The sequence below is a fragment of the Myxocyprinus asiaticus genome, chromosome 4 (assembly GCF_019703515.2).
Source record: "Myxocyprinus asiaticus isolate MX2 ecotype Aquarium Trade chromosome 4, UBuf_Myxa_2, whole genome shotgun sequence".
NCBI lineage: Eukaryota > Metazoa > Chordata > Actinopteri > Cypriniformes > Catostomidae > Myxocyprinus > Myxocyprinus asiaticus.
In genome coordinates, this window is record NC_059347.1 from 29734549 (window position 1) to 29749812 (window position 15264).

Genomic DNA, 15264 nt, shown 5'->3' on the forward strand with positions numbered 1-15264 from the left:
ATTTGTCTGTTCTCTTGTCATACAGAGATGTACAGGGAAGGTACTTATAGAGGCTCAGATAGTAGTCCTACAACCCCAGACTGTTCTAAAGCCACTGCTGGTTTTGGTCGTGCTGGAGACCCTCCCCACCAGGCCAGTGTGGGCAGCAGCCCCAGTTCTGTGCGCAGCCCTCTTCTCCGCCAGCGTCGGGTCATCTGCTATGAGGATGAACCCAGTGACGATGAAAACGACCTTGAAGGGGATAGTGGTCCCTTTCATCGTCTTCTCCGTGGAGTAACGGAGGGAGCCCACGACCACCACCACCACCAGGAGGAAGACTCTGGTATTGTAATAGCCACCTCATCTCTTGAAGTTGATGACGAAAGCCAGGACAGCAGCGAAAGCCACAGACAAATCGGCAGCGAGCCTACAACTCCACTCTACGGCAGCTCGCTAGAATCAGAGGAAGGGCCTAGTGGGCTACCCGGTGTGGAATCTCCCTTCATGCCCATTCGCTGTATGGAGCACAACTCTGGGGCAGCTGTGGGAATGAACCTAGGTGTGAAAAAAGAACCCCATCGGGAAGGGCAGGAGATCAGACGCTCACCAAAGCTGGAGCACAAAGCCGTGACTCGTGTGAAGAGCATGATGAGCATCGAGTACCCCAACCCTCCTCAAAGGCCCAAGGGTGAGGAGTCACCATTACTCCCAACAACCCCTGCTCAGGTCATGCAGAACAACACACAGCCTCCCTGCAGACTGCTACACTGCAAGAAGGCTGAATCCAGCGAGCTAGCTGGGGTCTGCACTATTGAAACCATAGTGCTCCAGCGTAGTCAGATGGAGTCTTTTGGTCTGGATCTGGAGATTAAGTCCTCTCCTCTCAAGGTGCTGATCACAGGGTTGAGAACAGGAGGTGTTGCAGAGAGGGTAGGTTGAACAAAATGTGATATTTTGATTGATTTTCCAACTTTTTAAAGGAATAGTTTACCCTAAAATAAAAATTATATCACAATTTACTCACCCTCATGTCATTTCAAATCTGTATGACTTTCCTTTTTATGCGGAACACAAAAGGAGATGTTTTAATGAAGATCCCTCTGCGTCTTTGAAATACAGTTGCAGTGGATAGTGCCTTAAAGGAATGTTCTGGATTCAATATAAGTTAAGCTCAATCGACAGCATTTGTGGCATAATATTAATTACCACGAAAATGTATTTTTATCTGTCCCTCCTTTTCTTTAAAAAAGCGAAAATCGAGGTTACAGTAAGACACTTACAATGGAAGTGAATTTGGCCAATGAAAGTGAATATGGCCAAATTTTGAGGGGTTTAAAGGCAGAAATCACAAGCCTATAATTTTATAAAAGCACTAACATTAATTCTTCTGTTAAAACTTGTGTATTATTTGAGCTTTAAAGTTGGTTAAATCGTTGTTTTTACAGTCATTTTAGGGCTTCAGGGTTTGTTGACATTACATTGTCATGGTAACCAAGTTGTAAAATTGGCTATAACTTCACACAGAAAAGGTTAGTAAGTGATTTTATCACACTAAGATCATGTTAACACGCATATTGTTTACGTCTTGTGGTTATACTTTTGAAACAGTGAGTATTTTAACGTTTATGGATTGGCCCCATTCACTTACATTGTAAGTGCCTTACTGTAACCCAGATTTTTGCTTTTTTTTTTTTTTTTTTTATAAAGAAAAGGAGGGGTGAGTAAAAATGCATTTTTGTTGGGAATAAATATTATGCCACAAATGCTGTCGATTGAGGTTAACTTGTATTGAACCTGGAACATTCCTTTAATTTAAAGCTTAAAGGACCCAAAAGTATCATAAAAGTAGTCCATGCTGCTCATGTTGTTATTAGTGCCACTGTGAACAAGCTATCTCTTAGCACTCATGAAGGTATTACGGACACAACTGTTTTGATATTTTCCTATAATGTTTCAAGTAAATTTGGAAATGTCAGTTAATTTGCACTATAAGATATGTTCTCATATTAATTGTATTAAAAAAATGCAATCAGGGGTCGTTCACACAGGATGCATTCTTGTGTTCAAAAACAATTAGACGCAACAGAATAGAGCAGTATGCAGGTGTCAAGAGAGGAGTTTTTAACTTTAAAAACCTTAAAAAAATTAAGTCATCAGAGCATTCAAACATGGCAGTCTGGTGCGTGTTCATGTACAATTAAAGGTGTGCCCAGTTATTATTATTTATTTATTTTTTGCCATTTGCTAAAATTTTAAAGAAAAAATAATTCATAGTTTAAATGTTTTACACTGAAATGAGACAAACACTAGTCATATTAATCTTAGAAAAAAGTTGCTTTATTCTAAATGGTGGCGAGCACTGCCATGTTGAGATCATATGACCAGCAGAATATTAGTCGCTTTATCTCGATAATCCCCTGTAATTGGATGTTTTCACTCTAAACAGAAATATTACTGTACCTTTAAAAACAATGCAGATGAATGCAAGAACGCATCCTGTGTGAAATGCCCCTAAGGTGACCGTGGGAAAAAAGTTGTGTGGTTTATATTAGGTAATACTAGGTGTAGGGCAGTCGTTCTAATATACACAGCTGGTTGTGGTCAGAGGCATGGAGGAACTATCTCCAGAATTAATCTTAGGTATGTATTTCACCCATTTTTCTCTTATCTATTCATTAGGATGCCTCCGGGAAGATGAGTGTAGGCGACGAGATTGTAACTATTGGTGAGACCTCTGTGTGTACATCCACCTATCAGGAGATCTGTGACCTCATGCACAACCTGCCAATCACATTGACCTTAGAGATTAAGAAGCCAGTCTCAGGTGAGTAGCAGCCAGAATGTCTGTTGTTTCCTTGAGGTATGGATTTTTCCAATTTGTCTGCTCATTTATATGTTCCACAAGAAAGTTGATCCTTTAAAACAACTTCCTAACTTCACAGCCTGTTTTCTCTAATCTGAGGATTCAGTATAATATAACTAAACAACTCCTAATTTATTTGTATACAAGTTATAATCAATCCAAAATTAATTTGATTTGAAAGAATAGAAGTCAATGCTGTGTTAGTGTCATGTTGCTGTAGATGGCTAGGTCTTGTCCACATCACCTCCCCACTCCCTGCAGTCTGTGGTGCTCCATCATATTCAGTATCTTACAGCTATTTCCTAATTATATAAAGAGTGCATAACAATTTAAACAAATCCTGTTTATACTTCACAAGAGACTGTTAGCACAGGTAGAGTTGCCACTGCAATAAAAAGACCAGTCTGTCTTTTCCCATGCTGCCTTAAAGAGATAAGAGTACTACAGACTTCCCCTTTCTGGCAGTACTCTTCACCAGCTCAAAGGGAACTGCAGGCTGCTGGCTATTTGTCAATGGTGACTATTGATTATTTTACTACAGTAGCCTCCGTAGAAGTGTAGATTAACAGCGCTAATGCTTCTTAGAGGCCTTTAGTCATTTTGGAATGTAGATTTGGTGTTATTGCTCTGACAACTGTTGCGATGCCACCTTAAAATTTAAAATGTTTCTTGAAAGAGGTAATATTCATAATATTTTATATTACATTGTCAAAAGCATTCTAATCTTTACTATACTGTATTAACTCTTGCTCTTTCTTACTAGTAGATCTTTTGAATCATATTTTTGATTTTGGCATACAGAGCAATAGCCTCAAAAAACAACTGTTCAATTGTGTTAATATATTATATTTGTTATGTGTTTGTCGGCCTACAACACCTGTCTGTCACCTAACGTTTATATGTGATTAACAATACATTGTTTGTCTATCACATAGAGCAGTGGTTCTCAACCTTTTTTGATGTAGGCCCCAATACTTCATTCCCTTTGCATTTCTTGAATTCAAGCAGATGGAGGGCTATATCTGGGGCCTATAAAATGAAAATGCGGAGACAGAAACTAATAATAAAATGGGTATTGTTATTATATTTCAAAAATAAGTTAAAAGACCAATTGCATATTTTGTCCCACTGAAATGCTCATTCTACATTACAGCATTGATTTTGAGTTGGATGAAGATGTAAATTTACTGGTATCAACAACAGTAAGGTTATTTTTAACATCTGTAAAAAGTTTAAAGTTAACACCTAATTTTTGTGACAAAATTATTCTAACAGTGTGACTGAGTTGGAACTCCTTTCATGAGGTTCTTATTGATTAAAATTCTGTCATCTCTTGGAATTTCTGAAGGCAAACAAAATCAGTTATATTTTCTTACACTCAAAAATATTTTAGCCTATTTTTATGCATTCCTATTTCATCTAAAAAAAATAGTGTATTTTGCATTTGCCCGTATGAAAATGTAAGTGTATTTATTTATTTTTGTAGTTTTAACAGTGGTATTTGTAACAAGACCATAGTAAGCACATGGAAGCATGGATCTTCTTCACTATCGTGGTTAGATGTAACATGATTTCTATTAAACAAATTATGGCAGTTTTGTAATTAAAAACTCTAAACACATTTAAAAACAATAAATACAAAATATAAACATTTAGAAGTTGTAATAAATTATTATATTCCCTCACTCCCCTAATGTAGCGTATGACAAATTTAATAGAGCTGAAGTAGTGATATGATAATATGTATTATCAATCTATTTCTGCCTATAGTAGTGTTACTGTAGTAAATTCAAGGGTGGTGATGTAGAATTCTGTGCCGAATTCAAATGGTTTCCACGTCTCGCACCGAGATTCTCACTGGTTCTCGCAGTGCTGCAATGATCAGAGGTGCGCATTTAAGAGCTTGAGACCGGTCTGTGAGTAAAAACACACCTGCTTTGCGCTCGTGCTGCTCTGTACGTTGAGCTGTATCCACCTACAGAGCCATACAGGTGCATTAGCAGAAGTTGTGACTTTGCCTGTCTATTTGACGCTGCTAAACCAGATACTTCTGATGCGTCGCTAGACTTCAGAATCAGATGAACCATGGTACAAATGTATACCAACCCGTATAATGGAGTCTATATAAACATTTTAATGCAAACAGGAACTTGATGATAGATTTGATTAACATGATTGACAAACCTGAGCCATTTGCAACCTAATGCCCCCCTTCTCTACTAATCTGCTCTCAGCACCCCCTGGTATCCTTTGAATGCCCACTGGGGGGTGGTACGGCCCCTCTGAGAACCCCTGACAGAGCAAACATGCTCATATACATGTTTGTTTACATGAGCATTTATCAGCTGTGTGTATGATATTTAAAATAACTTGCACTTAGTCATGTTCATGTTCATAGTCATTCATGTTGAATGCACAATTTTTGGGTCTACCTCTTTTAGTTATGCCCTTTGAATAATTAAATACCCTTTTAAATATGAAAACATTTCAGGAGATGTTGCATATTTTAAGTTTATGTGTTTAATTAAATTGTGAATTGAATTAAGAGGTATCTGCTTCAGGTAAAACTGACTAAAGTCTTTAAAAATATGAGTGTCTCCAGGATGCCAGTACTACATCATTGGAAAAAAATCTCCTCTCTGCAGATTGGCTTTATCATGTCTACCACCACCATACCCTGGAAAGGCTCAGAGTGTTCACTTTTTTCCTCAGAGGAAAAGTTTAAGAGACAGTAGTCCAAAGTTTAATATGGAGTTTGGAGGTGCTGGTTTAGACTGAGCACAGACTCCTTCCACTAATGAGCAACAGACAGAAGTGTGTTTAGCACAGGTAGTGGTCTGGGTGTATATATATAATTTGATAACGCAAATTTCAAGGAACATTCTGGAGAATGGAAAAGGTTTAGTTGGAATAGTTTTCAAATGGAATGTTGATTTATTAAACTGAGGCAATTTGTAGCTTTTCTAGCAGCACCTGGTGGTGAATTAATGGTGGGTTATCTTAATATAAAGTCTGCCATATTTTTAACTGCCTGTAATTTATTTTTGTTTTGAATTGCCAATTGTGATTTGTCAACTTTGGTGATCAACTGACCTTAAAGTTTGAAATTATTGTTCCATTCTTTTTCCATTCTTTTTCCATTCCAAGACAATTTTTTAATGCATAACAGTGTATTTTTGTCCACATTTGCAGCTGTAAATCGACTTTCCAGCTTAATAATGTCCTCTGGCTGTGAGGGCTCACCTAAATTAGAGGCACCTAGGCCTCCTTCTGAGGAAAGCAGCAATATGAACAAAACTCCAGTTGTGGCTCAGGAGAGCCCTTTATCTGAAACCAATGCAAAACAAGCGGTAGCAATCCACAGCAACAGTGTCACTAATATTGATGATGTAATAACTGAACTGAACTCTGCTGAAGACAAATATATGGACCAAAATGTCTCAGGTTTCACAGACACAATTGCAAATACAGGAGAGTGCAGTAAAGCAGAAGACAAAGGGAGTTCAACCACAGCACCATCACAACCAAATCCTCTGGATTTCTCTGCACTAGATGTGGGTAATAGCGCTTGCCATTTTCCTATAGGAAAGACATTTTTAAATAGTTACTCTAGGAACTTTAGTCATCTGGAAGAGGACATTGTGCCTCTGGAGAAAGGACTTGGAGAGAAACCAAGTATGTACAGTCTGGTTGAGGATAGTGACTCTGAGAGTGATTCTGCCACTGACAGCGCTATCAAAGTAGAGAAGTCTCAACGTGACTGTGAGGAACCTCAGGACACTGACTCAGATGAGGAAGAGGTTGAACACTGCTTCAACATTGCAGTCAGTCAGCCTGCATTCAGCCAATCAGAGGGTTGCTGTCTTCCACAGAGAGACAGCATTACTTATAGTCAAACTGTTGACCAGACACTTGCTAGCACTGATCTCCACAACCCTCCATCACTATCCGTACCAGACAAGGATTTACAAGAGAACAATCATTCCGTTTCACCTGTGTTACAGGGCCCGCTTTGCCCTCAGTTTTCAGGTGATAACCTTTTGAATGGGGACACCAGACACAGTCCCACACAACAAGAGGCTATGTGTGAGAGAACTTCGCCATGCACAGTGCCCTCAAACTGCAATGCTGGTGAAATATGTGAAACTGTTTCAGAACCTGTCAAAACCTGCCAGTCACCGACAGGTGTCAGTTGTCCCCCTATTACTCAGAGCAACCGCCATGTCACCCTTAGGAGTCAAGAGAGGACTGCTAAGTTGCGCTCAGATGCAACCCTGTCTACAGAAAAACACAACACTGCGGAAGTGCCACTGAAGTCAAATGTGTCAGAGCCAATGGCATCAAATTATGCCAATGGAAAATCTAGTGTACAGGCCTCCACTACATTCACTCCAAGAGACAAGGAGAAAGAGAAGGTTTATCCCACACTTGACTCTAAATCATCACTTTCCCAAAACCAGAGTAAATCCACCACTTACTGTATCAGGTCTTTGGGCACTAAATCCCCCAATGACAGCCCTGTCTCACCCCTGCTGAGTGGTAGACTCAAACTTAATGATAAAAAACCAAGCACTACTTCTAAACTCAAGGGATTGAGTATTAAGAGTAAATGCAAAGAGCAAGAACAGTCTGTCTCCAGATCGCCCAGGGCAGAAAGTCCAGTACTGAAAAAAGCTCTCAGCTCCCCAAGTCAGTCTCCTAAACTCCATGCTAGAAGAACTACACCGACTGGTAGCCCAAAATCAAGCAGAATGTCTGATAAGACTAGGGTTTCTTCTTGCAAGACTGACCAAATTCAATCAATTGTGTCCAGTGCCTTGAAGGCAAATCTCACCAACTTCGCCAAAGAAGAACTCAAATCTGCAAGAGAGGAACAGGTCTTGGATCAAAAGAAGCAAGTCTCTAAGTCTGACATCACCGTGGCCACCACACAAAGAACTTTCATCAAGGTACGACTTTCATCCTCTTCAATCCCATCTTCTTCAACGTCCACACCTATCCTGACACGCAAGGAAGTTGTGAATACAAGCCATTTAAATTTGGTCTCAGTGTCAGACAATAAAGTCGAGTTGGAGGAATCTAATTTGGAACCGTCTCTAGGAGCACATACAATCTCATTAGAATCAATCAGCTCTTTATCTAGTCCTCTGCAACATAATGGTACTGTTAGTACAAATGAAACTGTTGAGAAAATGTACTGCAATGGCCAGGAAGAAAGCCCCAGAGGGAGCTCAAATAATAAGGATGCGGTTTCTAGTCTCAAGTCAAGCAAATCCAAACTGTACCTAAGAGCACCTGACCACAGAAGCTACTCTATCGATCCCAGTGGGTCTTCTGACCCAAACCCTTTCTCAGTTCGACAACGAATCCAGTCCTTTGAGAACCTGGCCAGCTTCGATGGCTCTGTGGTTAGGTGTTTAGACATTCCTTCTTATGCTATAAAGTCCAAACCACCTCTCAATCGGAGGCTGTCTGAGTACACTGACTCTGTTAGCAGTCAGTCCAGTGACAGTCGTTCTTTGAGGAGGAGTCTCAGCTCTTGTGTGGACAATTTGAGTTCAGCTCCATCTCCATTGCATCAACTGCAGAATTCTTCCTCCAGTGCAGTTATCACCAACACTGAGGTGGCTCCTTCAAATGGAACAACAGAGCCAGTTATGAAGGAGAAAGCAAATAATGAAGCCTCTCAGAACCAGCCCACTATTCACACACCACCAGTGCTGCGATACCGCAATGCGCGTGCAAATGGAGGCCTGTCACGCTCCAAACTGAGAGAGATTAGGGCGCTAAGCATGCCTGATCTGGACAAGCTGTGCACTGAGGATTTTTCCAGTGACTCTGGCAATGTGATCTTTAAGACCGAACTGGAAATCCATCCTCGCAGTTCCACAGACCCAGCATCACACAACCCGCAGTACAATGTGGTTACCAGGGTGAGCAGCGTTAACACTGGGGCACCTGGTACCACCAGCAATGTGGAGCAACATGAAGGTCAGGCCACAGGACTTTCATGCTGGTCTATAAGGTGAGTGAAGGGTAGTATTATAAATGTGCAATGCTAAGATTCTGTGTAATGCTGTTAGAGCTGTATGGTTTTACATTTTGCCCACATATCATAGTGCGGATTTCAGTAATATGTAACTGGATTCTGTATAAATGCTCTTATTTAAAACCAGAACCAATATATTCAATGATTAGTTGATACAATTTTAACATATCTTTGGCTAGGAAAAAAGCAATATTGCAGCTGATGCCTGTGTTGTGTCTTTCTTATGACAGTTTGAAAGATCTTGAATCTTCTCCCTTGGACCAAAATAAGGTAAAAGATGTGCTGTGTTCCCTCACAACTAAAGTGGATGTGATGGCTCTCATGCAGGAGACAGAATCTCTCTCAGAGGTACTTTATAAGATCTCTCCCACATACATTCCTCAAAGTACATCTCAAATGATATTTTATGTATTTTTAAAAAGCGTATAGTCTATGTTAAAAGACCATCTGACTGTCTGAAGTATCTTTTAAGAGATGGGGAAGATATGCTTTCAGATATAGCACAGGCAGTTATGGAAATTCTTTGTTCTGGTTTATTCATATTTAAAAAGCTTACCATGTTTACTTATCTGTCACTTTTTGTGTTATTTTTATCATCTTTAAAAGTACAGAAGAAATGCTCATAACCAAACCATGGAGGCCCTATTTATAGTTTCATATACATGTATTTCTTTTGAGCCTGGTAAAATCAGGAAAGCTGTATTTATTTTAATCCTTCAAAATTAACAAAATATCATTTTTCACGAATTGTTTTGTATCTAGGTTAAAGAGGACATTTACTTTGTCATCTTAACGAAAGAGCAGGGATCTGGTCTGGGTTTCAGCATCGCTGGAGGGGTAGACCTGGAGCAGAAATCTGTTACGGTAAGCTGTTCTTTTTTAAGCAAAAACAGAAACTGACTGTTTTAGTACATAAACTGGCTTTTTGAAAAAAAGATTTTTTTTAGCTATTTGTTTTCATTAGCATTTATAATTACAGTATATAGAACAACATATTGTCACCCCCTTGTGGTAGTTAAAGAACCTGCTTCCACTGGAACAACCTAGCAACTAAAACAATCTGAAAGTATATGATATAATTTGAAAGAAAGCATATCAACTGAATTTTTAAGAAACAGCAGCATTTTTTTTTTTTTTTATGATAGAACTTTAATAATTAGAGGTAAAATGTAGAAACCATGTATGAATGAAAATTTTCATATTAAACAAAATAATTATCATATAATTTAATGACTGATATCAAACATTTCAAACATTGGTCCTACTTGCTGGCGATGCCGGTTGGAGGATGGGGACATGGCCCATATTTCTTGGTCCTGTGTTGAGATTCAGGAGTTTTGGTCTGGGGTTCAGAGATTTGTCTGCAAGGTCTTGGACACTTTATTCTGCCCCAGACTTTGTATTTTGGGTGATGGGGCGGGTATTAATATTATAAATAAACACATAAAAAACTGGGTCCTTACCTGCGTGATGATCGGCAGGCAGGTGATACTCAGGGGATGGAAGACACCGGGTGCACCCTCATTTCATGAGTGGTGCACCGAGTTGGGCAGAGTGGCAGCTTTTGAAGAGCTATCATATAGACTACTGGGCAGGTTGGGTGATTATGGCAGGAAGTGGGGCACTTATTTGGCCTTCCTGGGGGGTTGAGGGGCAGGAGTAGTGAAGAGGGACAATTGGGTAATTTCTGTAATTAATATGTGGAATCTTTGTTCTTTTTTTTTTTTTTTTGTTTTGGTTGGTTAATTTCTTTGTCTTTTTATGTCATAGAGTATTTTCTTTTAACTGCATGTTTATATGTGTGTCTGTTGCTATTTAATGTCTGACCACTGGGATGTATGTTGGGTGGGGGGGGCGGCATATATGGTTAAAAGTTGATTCCGAGTTTTCATGTGTTGTATGTGTTAATTTTAATTTTGGAATCAATAAAATTTTTAATGGCAAAAAAAAAAAAAAAAAAAAAAAAAAATCATTAAAAGTTACCAAAATGTCAAACGTTTTCATCTGTTTATCTTGTTGACATGTGAGCGCTAACCAATGGGATCACTGCTTTTGATTCAATTCCGCCTACTGCCAAAGCAACCAGCTGGATTTTTCCCCTTGCACTACAATTAAGCAAGGGACGTATTTTGTTATTTCTAAATGTTATAATGGTTGCTACGCCCCTAATTAATAAACTACATAATCCACTGTTAGACTAGCACACTAAATATCTTTTTTGAACAGGTTCATCGGGTGTTCACTCGTGGGGTGGCAGGAGTTGAAGGTACCATTCACAGAGGAGATAGGGTTTTGTCAATAAATGGGACCAGCATGAGTGGGATCACACACGGAGAGGCGCTGTCCTGCCTTCATCAGACCAGGCTGCCAAGACAGGCATTAGTGGTGATCCAGAAGGGCAAGGATACCGAGCCAACATCACCAAGACCAGAACTTCCCCTTCAGGCTAGACATTTCCCTTCACCTGTCCTTAAAGGCAGCTTCAGGGAGAATAAAGCAAGTAAGTGGCAGGAATTATTGTTAATGACACTTAAGCCTTGCATATAAAGGTAGAGGTGAGGGATAATGTTCAATAAACGTCTTGTATCATTTTAAGGGGTTTATTTTATCTTAATGACTGGCTGACTGTACGTTATTCTTCTTGTTACTTGGTTATACTTCCCAAATAAGTTATAAAAGTAACATGAAATACTGAGTTGCTAATTATTTTAATATGTGAGATGAAAGAGTATGTGAAGTTCTATGATAAACATAAAATTAGCACAGTATAGGAGTGCTAAAAATATGCAGTTTAGCAGTCGTTGTTCAAAAATATATTTCCAGAAAAATACTTTGTCACTAATTGGCTGTTGGTGTGTTGTAGGTGTGGAGGTGGGACCGGATGGGGCTTTGAGTGTGGAATTACAGAAGACTACAGCTGGTCTAGGCTTCAGTCTAGATGGAGGCAAAGCATCTGCACATGGAGATCGATCACTCTACATCAAACGCATTTTCCGAGGTGAGTTCTGCACTTTTTAATGATGTCCACAAGGGGGTGACACATGGTTTAATCTAAGTAGAAACAGAAAGAGTTCAGTTCATCACAGTGCCTAATTAGAGGAAAAACATTCCCTTGTATTAGTAGGGACACACAAAAGTGCTTTCGGTCCTTTTGGGTTAGTTTATTATGGGAAATGTAAAAGTGTGGATTGTGAGCTGTTTCTGTCACCACTCAGGAGGAGCTGCTGAGCTGTCCAGGGTTATTGATGTTGGAGATGAACTTCTAGCCATCAACGGCAGGTCTTTGCAAGGCCTTATGCACTATGATGCTTGGAACATCATTAAAACGGTCTCTGAGGGCCCCGTCCAGTTAGTCATCAAAAAACCCAGGACTTCTGTATGACGTCTGATCTACCTGCACATATTACACAGATGTGATGAAGGTGCCAAACTGTGGTGGTCTTATTGTACATATTCCGACTTTGCATTGTTTTTTTATATGTGTTTATAACAGGATCTCTGTGATAAAGAATTTGTTGCACATTGATTTTTTATACAAACGAGGCTTCTGCAATATTGCGGTGGTCTCACATACAATATGTGAGGTTATGGTATATTTTTTTGTGTGTCCTGACTTTGAACTTTGTATCACACAAAATTTTGAACTGTGTCATTTATTACTTTTAGAAGACATTTAAAACATACTTGTAAGAATTATGAGTGATATGTTTATAACTGCATCCCTTGTATAATTTAACTTAATTTCAATATTGTGAAATTGTTGTACTGTATATATAGTATCTGCAATGGTTCTACAGCTATAATTATGGTGATAAATCAAACCACTTAAGAGTCACTCTGCCTAATCTGATGGATTAGTTATTTTGATCAACATACAGTAGATATCAAAGTGAAGTTATGTTTGAACAGGTTTATAACTTTAAATGGAATTGTAGAGTTGATCTTTCCTCTGTTATCATTGAAATGTACCTGAATTTTCATTGTTCCTTTTGAAAATTCAATGCTCCTTTTGGTTTTAATTCATTCTTTATTTTATCTTCAAGGTAAATTCTCCACTAGCGAGATTAAGCGTATTTACAAAATCATGATTGTTTCTGAAAGGTTTCCCAAACACTCCTTATTGCTACTCTTTTCACAGCCTGCGATGACATGTATCCACACCCAAAATTTCCACAAAAATTATATTTGCTTTGGTCTCCCATTCACTGTTATAGAAGTTTACCCGACTATAGTTGCACATGTTCCATATCTGGAAAGTGTCCATTTTTCAATAAACAGGCACTGTAGTCCAGCCCAAAACTCACCATTGGTTGAGCCAGAAGCTGACAAATAAATAGATCAATGTTTTGACAGTGCCACACTTACTACAGCTTAAAATACTTGAATTCAATCTGATTATTAACATTTGAAATATACAGTTATAAAATGAGCATTGTCTAGGGTGACTGTCAAAACATTAATCTGTTTGTTTGTCAGCTTCTGGCTCAACCAATGGTGAGTTTTGGGCAGGACTACAGTGCCTGTTTATGGACCCTTTCCAGATACAGAACACTTGCAACTATAGTGGGGTAAACTTCTATAGCAGTGAATGGGAGACCAGAGCAAATATTATTTTTGTGGAAATTTTTGGTGTGGAAACGCATTGTTTAATTAGACTGAAATAATATTGACTTTTAAAGTATTGACATTTTAACAAGGTCCTTCAGGTCTGTTTGATATTTTTTCAGCTGTGAATATTTGTCATGTTTACTCGCATCTAAAAAATTAAGAAAGTCAATACCCTGAGTATTCAGTGCTGTTTCTTTATTGTACTTGAATTGTCTTATGTAAATATTGCAGATCCCACTGATATTACTGTAATTTATTTGAACTAAGCATTAAAGGGTTAGTTCACCCAAAAATGAAAATTCTCTCATTTACCCACCCTCATGCCATCCCAGATGCGTATGACTTTTTATTCATCTTCTGAACTCAAATGAAGATTTTTAGAAGAATATCTCTGCTCTGTAGGTCCATACAATGCAAGTGAATGGGTACCAACATTTTGAAGCTCCAAAATTCACATAAGGGCAACATAAAAGTACTCCAGACGACCCTGGTGGTTAAATCCATATCTTCTGAAGCGTTACGATAAGTGTGTGTGAGAAAAAGATACATATTTAAGTCTTTTTTCCTTCACTTTCTCTTTCTCCTGTTTTTGGTAATTCACAGCCTTCATGCATATTGCCCCCTACTGGGCTGGGAGGAGAATATATGACAAAAATGACTCAAGTATTGACCTGTTTCTCACCCACACCTATCATATCGTGTCTGAACATATGGATTTAACCACTGCTCTCTTTATGTGGATTTTGGAGCTTCAAATATTTGGCACCCATTTACTTGCATTGTATGGGCCTACAGAGCTGATATATTCTTCTAAAAATCTGCAGAAATCTGCAGAAGATAGGAAGTCATACACATCTGGGATGCCAGGAGGGTGAGTAAATTATGAGAGAACTTTCATTTTGAGTGAACTATCCCTTTAAGCAAAAGTGTGATGTACATGAAACGATCATAATTATTTCTATTGTCTATCAGAATTTTTGTTCTGCTCTTGTGAATAAAGAATATTTTGTACAGTAATTGAAATGCTCATTCATTAAAAAAAATTCTGCCTATTGGATTTGACAGGGCTACAGGTCTTATATTAATTAATCCGTTTTCCTCATCCACAATTACAGCGACCTTGTTAACTGTGTTATTGTTGTTCAACTCCATTCCATAGTCATTTCGAAAACAAAAATTCAGTCATTATTTACTCACCCTCATGTCATTCCAAACCCATTTGACTTCTTTAGAACACTGGAGATATTTAAAGAAAGTTGTGATCGCTAATTTCAATACAATAGCAGGTGATAGTGTCTCACTTAAAAGCTTAAAAAAAAAAAGTTCCTTAAAGGGTAATAAAAGACCTTGTTTGTTATCAAATCATTAATAAAGTCCATAAATTCAATATGGTGATGCGTCAGTAACGTCAGACCTCATTGCTCTTCCACGTTTCACGAAGACACGTCCCAATGTCATGACACAAAAAACAATGAGGTTTAATGTTACTGACATATTGCCACATTGATTCACTAGTTTAATTAAGTGGTCATGACGTTTTGCATTCATGCCTTTTTTTATTATTTTAATATGTTCCTTGAGGTTCACTTATACTCTAAAAGGTTTTTACACAAAAAGCGTCATATATTTGTAAAACATGATCATTTTCCACCCTCATTCTGACCCTCTGTCTAAGACTTGACAGTTAAAGGCCTCGATATACTTCCAAAGAAGTTGTTCTTCGTTCAGGGGTAAAAAGAAGTTCTAAACAGCCGAGATTTAATAT

General features: G+C 38.5%; 1 protein-coding gene across 3 annotated transcripts in view; it reads left to right on the forward strand.

The window, feature by feature from the left end:
- The window catches only part of pdzd2 (PDZ domain containing 2), a 107232-nt gene extending 92720 nt beyond the window's left edge, over positions 1 to 14512 (forward strand). For all 3 annotated transcript variants that reach the window (XM_051682266.1, XM_051682270.1, XM_051682267.1), the window contains 8 exons: positions 26 to 909; positions 2659 to 2803; positions 6035 to 8867; positions 9122 to 9239; positions 9654 to 9755; positions 11118 to 11391; positions 11755 to 11889; positions 12107 to 14512. In XM_051682266.1, the coding sequence (XP_051538226.1) occupies positions 26 to 909; positions 2659 to 2803; positions 6035 to 8867; positions 9122 to 9239; positions 9654 to 9755; positions 11118 to 11391; positions 11755 to 11889; positions 12107 to 12273 (4658 nt within the window). In that variant the 3' untranslated portion in view covers positions 12274 to 14512. The remainder of the gene's footprint in view (positions 1 to 25; positions 910 to 2658; positions 2804 to 6034; positions 8868 to 9121; positions 9240 to 9653; positions 9756 to 11117; positions 11392 to 11754; positions 11890 to 12106) is intronic.
- Positions 14513 to 15264: the final 752 nt, after the last annotated feature.